Here is a 10,714-nt window from a genome sequence, read left to right as displayed (position 1 = left end):
AGCTTTAACATGTACTACACACATCAAATTAATAGGATATTCTCTGTAAAGGCCAGAATCGCCCATTAATTATAATCATACGATTCATTCTTGATTCACAGATTGGTTCAAACATATCAAACATGTATTATTGATATTCATGGATAGTAGATTTTTTCCAAAACATAAGTTGTAATCTTCCCATAAAGAGTTTTGAAAAATATATGTGTTGTAAAATAAAACTTTGACAAACCTTTAAATCTATCGTTTTATATCTAAATTCATTTGTATATATAGATTTATCTTTTTTATAAACATTAAATACTAATTTTAGGCTGCCTTTTCAATAATTCTCAACTAAACAATTTAATATGAGCCAACGTATAGACATAAACGGTTTCAAAACAATACATAACACATAAACAAACCAATAATTAAAACAATACCGCGAAATCATAAAGGACATTTATGAGAATTGAAGAACTTCAAATTCAATATTAAAATTGTTTTTAAGGAATTTCTTTTAAATTGAAATTTTTTACTCAATAAAGTTCTAAAATTCTCAACAAATTTAATCCTCTTCTCACTTTTGTGTGTAAAACCATAAAAAATTAATATTTTTATAAATTTAAAAAGAAATTGTTAAGCGATGTTCATGATATTTCTTGAATTTTCCTGTCTTATCAATTTATCACAGAAAACGCATTAATTTATTCAAAAATATATTTTTTGATTACGAGATATTTATGAAGTTACATTACTTTTCCTCTTGTGTGGTTTTCCACACATATGCAATTTTTATGTATTTTGCACTAGGAAGAACATTTTTCTTGACTTTTCCTGTCTCATCAATTTATTACAGAAAACACAATAACATTGCCTTTTCTCTTGTGTGGTTTTCCACACATATGCAATTTTTATGTATTTTGCACTAGAAACAAATTGTTTTGTTGTCAAATGTGCTCGTTCTGCCAAAATATAAAAATAAATGTGTTATTGATGGTATGTGTGGAAAACAACACACGATGGTGAACAACGTATGTTTCATTTGAGGGTTAAACTTCTTTGCTACCAAACTTATAAAAAGAATGATCACAATTGTTCAGTAATTTAAAAACGTAGCTCATATTTATTGAATTTTTTTTAGAACAATTTATAATTTAATATTTTTTAAAAAGTCTGCTTAATTGTACACATTTTCATTCTCATTCTATCACCAACTACTTCACACTACTCCTACCACCACCACCACCAAAACAAAAAAACATTACATTTCTTTTTGTAAAATTTTTAACATCTAACTACCTACAACAAGAAATTGACCCTCCAAATCAATAAAAACGAAAGAAAAAAACCAAAAAAAGTTCACATTAATATATATAATTCCATTATATTACTATAACAACTTAGCAGCTTTTAAAACAAATAGAAGAAACATGGACAATTAATTAAAAAAATGAAAAACATTCTATTAATCAAGAAACAAAATCGTAGAAGGCAAAAACCCATAGAAACAAAATTACAAAAATGGCTTTTAAAAGAAAATCTCACACATTCATGTATTTATAAGAAAACAAAGGAGTTTTTTTTTAAAACAGAAAATCTTTGTTGAGACTTGAAATTGTCATTTAAATAGTAATTTTAAGACTCAATTTTAAGTTTTTCTGAAAAAAAACTCCTTGAAACCATTAATATAGAAACAATTCTTAATGAAACACTTAAAACAAACAAAAAATACACTCACTATATAAATCATAAGATAATAGCGAAAAATTAACAACTCAATACAAACAAAAAAAAATCATAAATATAACAACCGAAAAAAACTCTTAAAGAAACCAAACAAAACAAAGTTTTATAATAAAAATTATAAACATTTAACACATACACAACCCTAACTATTATGGAAAAAGGAAAATATTAAAAATTTTTTAACAAAAATTTAACTCGTATTACAAAGAGAATAAAAATAAAACAAAAAATAAACAAATAAGATAAACTTTAATATGTGTGAGAATATTTTGGATTATTTGTTTTGTATAATTAATATTGATAAAAATTAAACCAAAAATTTAAGAAAAAAAAAACAATGAAACAAATAAATCTGTATATGTTGCCTAAATATCTATATATGTGTGTGTATAACTGGTTAAAAGAAAATTTTGCTAAAAGAAAATTACAACAAATGGCCAATTATTGAAAATTTATAAAAAAAACTGATTTTTAAATAACTTTAATATACATAATATTTACTCAATAATGTAATTTTTTTAGAAAAGCTGCTTTGAAACAAACAAAAAAAACGTTTAACTTTTTTTTATATATAATTGAAAAGCATAAATAGTTTCCACTTGGTTGCAGACGATTGTTTCTTTTCTCAAATATTTTTGTTAATGACTCTCTTTTGTTTTTTGTTGTGTATTGTTTTGTACATTAGAAGATTGACAAATTTTGCATATGACATGGCTTTGCATTATTATATTTTTGTAAAGAAAACATTTTCGAATTACTATGTTTGATACATACAAGTTCGAAAGTATAAATTTACGAATTGTTTTAACTAGCAAGCTTTCTGATTTGTATATTTAAATTTCTTTAAATTGTTTTTGAATTAAGTAAATTTGTTTTGAAAGTTTTCCATATTTTGAACTTCTTCATTTCATAAATTAATATATTTAGCGCTATTTCGTACTTATTTAAGCCAAGTTTTATCGTTTGTTAGAATTTTATTAAACGTATTTGTTTCCCCATAAACAAATTAATGTCATATCAAATTCCTTATTGACTTTTTTTAGTTATACTTTATATGTATAGCACGAAAAAACCTAAGCATACAAAATGAAAAGGAAAATAAAGCCCCCAAATAATTACTGAAGACCTGAGACTTTTCCTATCCAACCCATTTAGTATTCTGGTTATCTTTGCATCCAACATTGACCTGATAGGTCAACCTATAGTAGTGGCATATAGGAATGGCGTTTAACCTCCCAGTCCTTATTAAAATAGTCCAGATCCGATTATTTGGCGTTATCATTTCTATGTTGGTGTACCTACGTTCTATTGATTGTCTTTTGTTGCCTGGATAGTCGAACTTCAAATTAATTAACTCAATTTGAGCTTAAATCTTAATTCAGAATTAAAAAATATCTGCAGTTCATTCCATAAATCCAATCCCAGAAACTAATTCTTTATCTTCATTCATAGACTTGCTTTTATTTGAATTATAATTCATTCATTGTTGAATCAATTGCTTATGAAATTAATTCATAACGGAATTCATTCAACTTTTGAATGATTAAATATTTAATTAATTCAAATCGAATCCAAATTGAATTAAAAAAATTTTTCTTCATTCGATATGTTTCTGTTTTTAATCATTTACAAACTGAATTGAAAACAGATTTACTCAAGCTTTTTTGTAATAGATTTGAATTTGAATTACAGAAAACTTGAATGATTCAATTAGGAATTAATTCTATAAAGAATGAATCTCAAAGGAATGAATTCAATACATTTGAAGTACCAAGAATTCTTTGTGAATTATTTAATGGAATGGAATATATTTAATTTGATTTTGAAAATTGAATTAAGAATTAATTCATTCGAACCTTTGCTGGATTGTTAGAAACACAACGTGTTAAGAGAAAAGCTTTTTCTGTTTTTTATTTTGTTTGCTTAGGTTATTTCGTACTGTGTATTGGAAAACAGACATTTATTAATAAAAATTATATATTTTACAATATAAAATCGAACAATAGTTTTTAATGCTAAAACTTAATAAAAGTTTATGTAAGATGGACGATTCAAAAAAATATATACCCACAATAGGTTCATTTTACCTAAACATTACTCTGTTTAAAAGGTTTATTTCAAACAATATTTATATGTAAATTTCTTGTGTTCAGTTTTATATTATTTTTAAAAATAATTTAATTTAGTTTTTTTTTGTTAAATATTTTTTTAATTTTTGTAAAGTTAAAGTAATTTCTTTTTTAATTAATATTAAATATAAACAGTTTTAAGATTTTTTATATTAAAAAAAACCAACATTTACTCTTTAAACACACAAGGTAAAGCTAACTAGTAATTAATTTAAATTAAAATACTAACAAAATAAAAAATGAAACCAAAATAATATGAATAATTTAAAATAAAAAAAAATGGAACAAAAAAACACTAAAAAAATTATAAATTATACCGAAGCGGAAATAAAAATTATAAATAATATTTAAAAATTCATAAAAAAACAAGTAGTTTTATTTAACAATATAAATAAATTTTAAATTTTATTTTATTTTCTTACTTACCCTTTTTAAAACAAAAAAAAAAAGAAAATTTAATTAAAACAAGTGTTTGTAAATTTTATTAGTTTATTTTATAATTTGTAGTATTATTTATTTATTATTTATATTATACATAAAATGTATAAATGAATATAGAATTTGAAATATGAAAATGTTTGATTTTGTTTGTTTTTCTTTATATATATAATATTTTTTTGTTATTATTTAATAATTATTTAATTTTTTTGTTTTTAATTATACTTTAAGCATGTTTAGTTTTGATGAGCATTTGCAATTGTATTTTATTCTCAATAAAAACCATTTTTATAATATGTTACATATTTGTATTTAATTAGGTACAAAAATTCATTTATGAAACATAATTTTAGTTTAGAAACACTTTTGTTAATTTTATATTAATTATTTGGAAAAAAGGCCACAAATTTATGTATAACAAGCTTTTAACTAAATTAATTATATATATTTTACCAAAAAAATTAAGGGTAATTTTAAAGGAAATTAGGAACATTTTAATAAAATATGTTGAAGGTTGTTAATGTACATTTTTATTATAATTGTAAATGTTTTTCGTTTGCATTGAATTTTTTTTTTAATATTTTTTCTTAAAAACAGAAATTATGTTCGAAAAGTGTTTAATAAAATTAAATACAACAAGAATATTTTTCAAATTAAATGTATGTACATTAGATTTACCTTTTTTTTGGGATTATGTTGTGGCAATGCCTCTCAACCGATACGTATTGAAGAGCTGACTAGGGGATAAGTTATAAAAAATAGCAATAAGATCTTCAGTTCGAAAATGTTTATACGAGCCACATCAAATGTAGTTAAAATCGGATTTAAATTCAACATTTTTGAAATATGTTTATAGAATTTGATTTTTGATTTGGTTAAAATACTTAAATTTCATCTTAATACAATCTTAATTCAGAATTAACAAGCAAGAAAGTATAGTCGGTAAGGCCCGACTGAGTATATAAGTAAATCATTATACATACAATTAAAATTTCCATATTTTTTTTTCGTGAGAGATTTTCGAAAGTGTGGCCTTATATATGAGCTATGACCAATTATGGCCCGATAGTCCTGAAATTAAGTCTCGTGATTTCTTTCTATATGATACTTATTTTTGTTAAATTATATTTGGATTCGAAAATTTTTATGAGATTTGTGCTTGTTAAAGTGATTTTCGGAAGTGGCCTTATATGGGAGCTAGTAGTGCATTCATTCGACTAATGATCGTTCGATTAATCGAATAATTTCTTACGAATAATTATTCGAACAATTTAAAAATGGCCATTTTCGAATAACGAATAATTCGAACAATTTTATGTAGAATAATCGAATAAATGTTCATATACATATATTTAAATTAAATAAATTGCTCAAAATATTTCACAATTCCAAATTTAAATAAGTAATAATGACTCACAAAAATTGTATTGTTTCTGAAATTCGACAAATAACTAAAGACAAAGGGACTTTCGATCCCTGCAGATGAGTGTTCCGATAGCTCCTTCTATTAATATTACTGTAAGAATATTACTTAGGACTTGAACCAATGAAAATAAAAGGTACGGAATATAATAATATTAGAAGAATGGCAATTAATAATCAAAATTTTTACTTAGATTAAAGTGGAGTTGAATGTGATGGAGAATGTGATTTTGAAACGGTCGTCGAAAGTGATATTGAGGATGACATTTGTAATGATTACATTGAAATAGATGAAGGCCATGATCTTAAAATATATAAGTGATGTTATTAACCGCGTATGTAAGAAAGTGTTGCAAAATATTTAATAAATCGAATGATAAACAAAAATAATTCAAATTAACGCTTTGTTGCAAGAAAAGCATGGAGTTCGTCTTATACATGATTTTGAACATCTTTGTCTAACATGGTAATAAACTTTTTGCGTATATGTAAATGCGTCAATCATGCACTGTCTGACTTAAAATTAGCCACGTTCACTGCCAATGATATCAAACTTTGGACAGATCCTCTTGTTGTGTAATTCCCCAAGATCACTTTATTAAGCAAAGATTCGGCAACGTTGATAGAGCTTGATGTATAATACAATTTGTTATAAATAATTTAGAAATAGTGAATAATTCATTTACTAAAGAATTAGTTACTCAATTTAAAACCCGATTTAATGAACGACATAAAAAAGTTCTTAATACGTTTATATTGTATTTGAATTCAGGATCATGTCCAACTCCAAAACATAAACTAAAGGGTCTGCTAGTCAATTTTGTAGATTGTTCGGGAGTTAATCTGATCAGAATATTTCTGTTGAAAATTTAATGGTTGACTTTGTTTTCTAATGTTTTTTAACATTATCAATACTTGAATTGTTAACTTTAACGTTATTTTTTGTTTTTCTTTAACAATAAAATATTAAAAAACCGACATTAAGACTTCATTCTTTACTTTTTAAACAAATTTAAATTATTCGAATAATTCGATTAATTTTAAACGTGTGATCGAATTATTCGAATAAGTTAAAATCTCTTATTCGAATTATTCGTTTTATTCGAACAAGAGAAAAATCGAATAAATCGAATACCCTAGGAGCTAGTCAATTATGGATTGATTCAAAAAAAATTACAAAAAAGTTCTATTTCGGAAGGACATTTGTATGAGAGCTAAGTTAAATAATGGATCAATTTCAGCCAGTTTCAATAGTCTTCGTCCTTTGGTCGAAAAAGTGTATTTCTAAATTTGATCGAAATATCATCAAAATTGCGACCTGTACTTTGCACACTAGGTTTGATTTTGAGTCGATCGGTATTAGAGTGTACAAAAAACCGGCAAATTTAAAAAACCGGAAAAGTGTTTTTTTATAAAAAACCGGTTAAGCGGTTTCGGTTTTTATATTCCAAAAAAACCGGTTAACCGGTTTATATTAAATTTTTATTTAATGGAAATTTAGCATTTTTGTGTAATATATATGTATATATTTTATTATGAGTTCCCACCACGATACAGAAATTTATTTGAATAAAATTTTACCAGCGCAGTGGGGATACAAATGGTACCCAAAAGGGGGTAAAAACGGGAAAATACATTAAAATTGTGTCGTACACTTTTATATGAGCCAATAAATCATGCACAAAAAAAAGATTGTTGAAAATTCAGTCTGTTCGTTTGCCTACTAAATTTAATTTTTTTAATTTTTTGTATTGAAAATTTCCAATGTTAGTTAAAACAAGCTAGCAAACTGACAGACCAGACAAAAATGCAAAAAATATACAAAAAATACAAACATGTTTAAAATTCAAATAAATAGTACTTCCCTGGTATGATTGTATGATTTCTGTACACCTGTTACTTTTTCTATACATATTTATGTAGGTTTATAGGTTTTTAATTTGATTGCAGACAGTAGTAGTGAAGTGAAACTAATTTGCATTTTGTTTTTTTTTTTATTTATTTTTATTATTATTTATTTAAAAAATACATTGAAAAACTTAACTTAAAATTAATTACACAATATGTATTTAACTATACATATTCGTGAACATTTTACATCAAAAATTAATGTATTTTTATCAGTAAAGTAAGTAGTCTTATATTTCAACTCTAGAACATATGGAATAATTTGGCAATTTTTGTAGCTAGATATTTTCTTCTTGCTGGTTGGTTGGTAAGAACAAAGAAGGAACATTATTTCTAACACATCAATGTCAACTTATTCATGGTGATGATAGTGTTCATAGTGTTGGGGTTCTTCGTAGTGACCGTGTTCGTGGAATTTCGATTCACTGTGTTCTTCCAAAACTAAACCATGATTGTGATTCTTTTCAGTTTCGGGATGGAGGATTTTCAATTTTTGTTTAGTGCCTCCAATTTCTACAGGTTTCTTGACCAAATGTTGATCTTCTTTCTTGATGTACACAGGCACAGCATGATAGTGATGCAGTTTGACACTTTGATGGGATGTGGCATGTTTGTGTTCTACTTCGTGATGGAGTTCTGTTTCTTCGACATGTTCGGCGGGTTCTTCATGTTTGGCATATTCGATGTGTTCGTATTCCTGATGACCACCATGACCATGGTAATCATGGATTTTTAGGGCGGCTGTAGCGGCCACAATAAAAGAGCACAGAATCTAAAATTGAGGTGGGAGTTAAAAAAATGTAATTGCACTGCATAAGTATAAAATGTAAAACACTTCCTTACAATGAATTTCATCATATTGTTTGATTTGTTTTTTGGTAGGTTTAACTTTCTATTATGTTAAATATATGAAATAGATTTCACTGGAATATTTCCTTAACACGCGATTTTTCTTTTGTTTTATTTTTTTTAAAGAAAATCTATATCACACGATTTTTTTTTTAGTTTAATGAATTTATTTGTGTTGTGTTTTAGCTTAGAGTACGTTGCTCTAAGACGTATTGGCTTTGACTGTGATTATGGTTCGAATCCAGATTCGATTTATACCCCCAGCCAAAAAAATCGACGACCAAACAAACTAATTCGGATTCACAAAGACAACCATCACAAATACAATACATTTTTAGCTGGCTTTTGGCTGAAAAATCAAGCGTTTGTATATGAACATGCAGATGGTTGGAGTAAGTTATAGTTGTTGTACAGTAATACATGCTTAGCAAGCTCATGCTGTCTGTCTGTCTGTCGGTGTTTTTGTGTTGCTGCAGCTGTTTTCTCTGAAGCTGTTACAACATTTTAAATGAAATGTTTTTCTTTCTTTTAGTTTAAAATTCCCAGTCTAACGAACTCTTTTAAACTCTTGTCGACTTTTGCCACCATTTAACTTTATTTACGAGCACAGCCACCTAGCTAGACTGTAGCTTGCAAGTTGCAACTGCTTTCTTGTTGTCAAAGACCCCAAATGATATTACGTATACGCCATTGTGGCATAATACGTCACTTCTAGTTGATCGCTTGAATCGCTTTTGTCATTCAAATTAACCCTCTTATGTAACTGTTTCTTTGTTTTAGCTAAGAATCAGTTGGTTTGAAAAAATGAGCTTGAATTTATTATGGGATTTACAACCGGGACCGGGACCAAATTGTTTTGGTTTGATTTATATATATTCAAAGTTCACATTTTTTAATAGATGCGTGCAAATTACATAAAGTAAAACTGTAAATAACTGTAGAACTGTTAGTCAGATTTTTTTCTAGAAACCCATTTCTCATCAAAAGTGAATATAGTACTGAAAATCATCCTTGAACAAAGGATATTTCAAAAGAAAATCTTCCATTTTCCATATATTTCCCTTAAATATAAGTTATTGCTCGATTAGAAACATATATGGGGGATTTCATGTCAAGTGAACCAACTCCTTGGATAGTAATTCAGACACAATTTTTTAACAAGATTGGTGGAGAACTGTCTGAGTTAGAGGGGGTAAAAATTTGACAAGCAGGTGTTTTTTCTCATCCATGTAACTTATTACCTATTGTTCTTAGAAAAATGTGTCCGAAATAGTTTAGGTAGCTATTTCTTCAATCTTTCGAAAAAAAACCATTAGATATCCAACTCGCATCCCACTAAGCCCAAATAGGTCTTCAAGGAAAAATTTTTTTTAAAAATTTTTTTTCGAAAGATTGGAGAAATAGATATCTAAACTATTTGGGAAAAAAGTGCAAATGTTATTTAATTGAAAAATTTCACATTTAGGTCGGACTTAAAAATTAACAATTACTAGATCTATATTCGGCTGTGCCAAATTTTATATACCCTTCACCAAATTATAATTTTAAATATTTCTAGTGGAATAAAATTTAAAAAATTTTTTTTCTAATTTATATTGAAAAAAATTTTATGGATTTTTTTTTTAAATTTATTAATGAAAATTTTTTTCTAATTTATTATTGAAAAATTTTTTATCGAAATTTTTTTTTAATTTATTAATAAAAAATTTTGTATGAAAAATTTTTTTTTTTGGCGAAAAACAAAAAAAATCGGGTTAAAATATATTTTTGACCCATTGCAGGTCCGAAATAGATCAAAAATAGTTCAAAAATCGAGGTTGTCCTGGTTTTTTTATTATATCTCAGCCATAATAGCAACCGCGCCGGGTCTATAGCTGATATTTTGATGTTTCTATAAAAAAAACTGCCTAAGCTTCTAGAATTATGCGGAATTCAATTTTTAATAGTTTCATTATGGGCAATTGGTTCTGAAAAAGTTTTTAAGTAAACTCATAATCCACTATCATTGTAATTCGTAAAAATTTGTATCGAAAGAGCTTGTATATCAGCAGTTTAGGTACGATCGTATCCCTAGGATATATATTTAACATTCTTCGAAATATTAGGACAATTTTACTTAATGTTTATTATCTCGAGATCCCACTCTAAATTTTGTGTGTTTTGTTAACCAATGGATAATAACACGGTGCTACGCTGGAAAAAAAACTTGGAAACGACCTAGCGTGGGTTATATGACT

The 10,714-nt window shown here is 26.2% G+C and overlaps 1 protein-coding gene across 1 annotated transcript; it reads right to left on the bottom strand.

Annotated features, from left to right (window-relative positions):
* Positions 1-7,700: 7,700 nt before the first annotated feature.
* On the bottom strand, positions 7,701-8,623 carry LOC135951232 (histidine-rich glycoprotein). Its single transcript, XM_065500843.1, has 2 exons — positions 8,472-8,623; positions 7,701-8,400 (listed from the first exon to the last, which is right to left on the bottom strand). Exons 1-2 carry the CDS (start codon positions 8,484-8,486, stop codon positions 7,981-7,983), a joined length of 435 nt encoding a protein of 144 aa, XP_065356915.1. The 5' UTR covers positions 8,487-8,623; the 3' UTR covers positions 7,701-7,980.
* Positions 8,624-10,714: the final 2,091 nt, after the last annotated feature.

This window comes from Calliphora vicina, chromosome 2 (assembly GCF_958450345.1).
Source record: "Calliphora vicina chromosome 2, idCalVici1.1, whole genome shotgun sequence".
Classification (NCBI taxonomy): domain Eukaryota; kingdom Metazoa; phylum Arthropoda; class Insecta; order Diptera; family Calliphoridae; genus Calliphora; species Calliphora vicina.
This window is presented reverse-complemented; position numbering and strand designations above follow the sequence as displayed.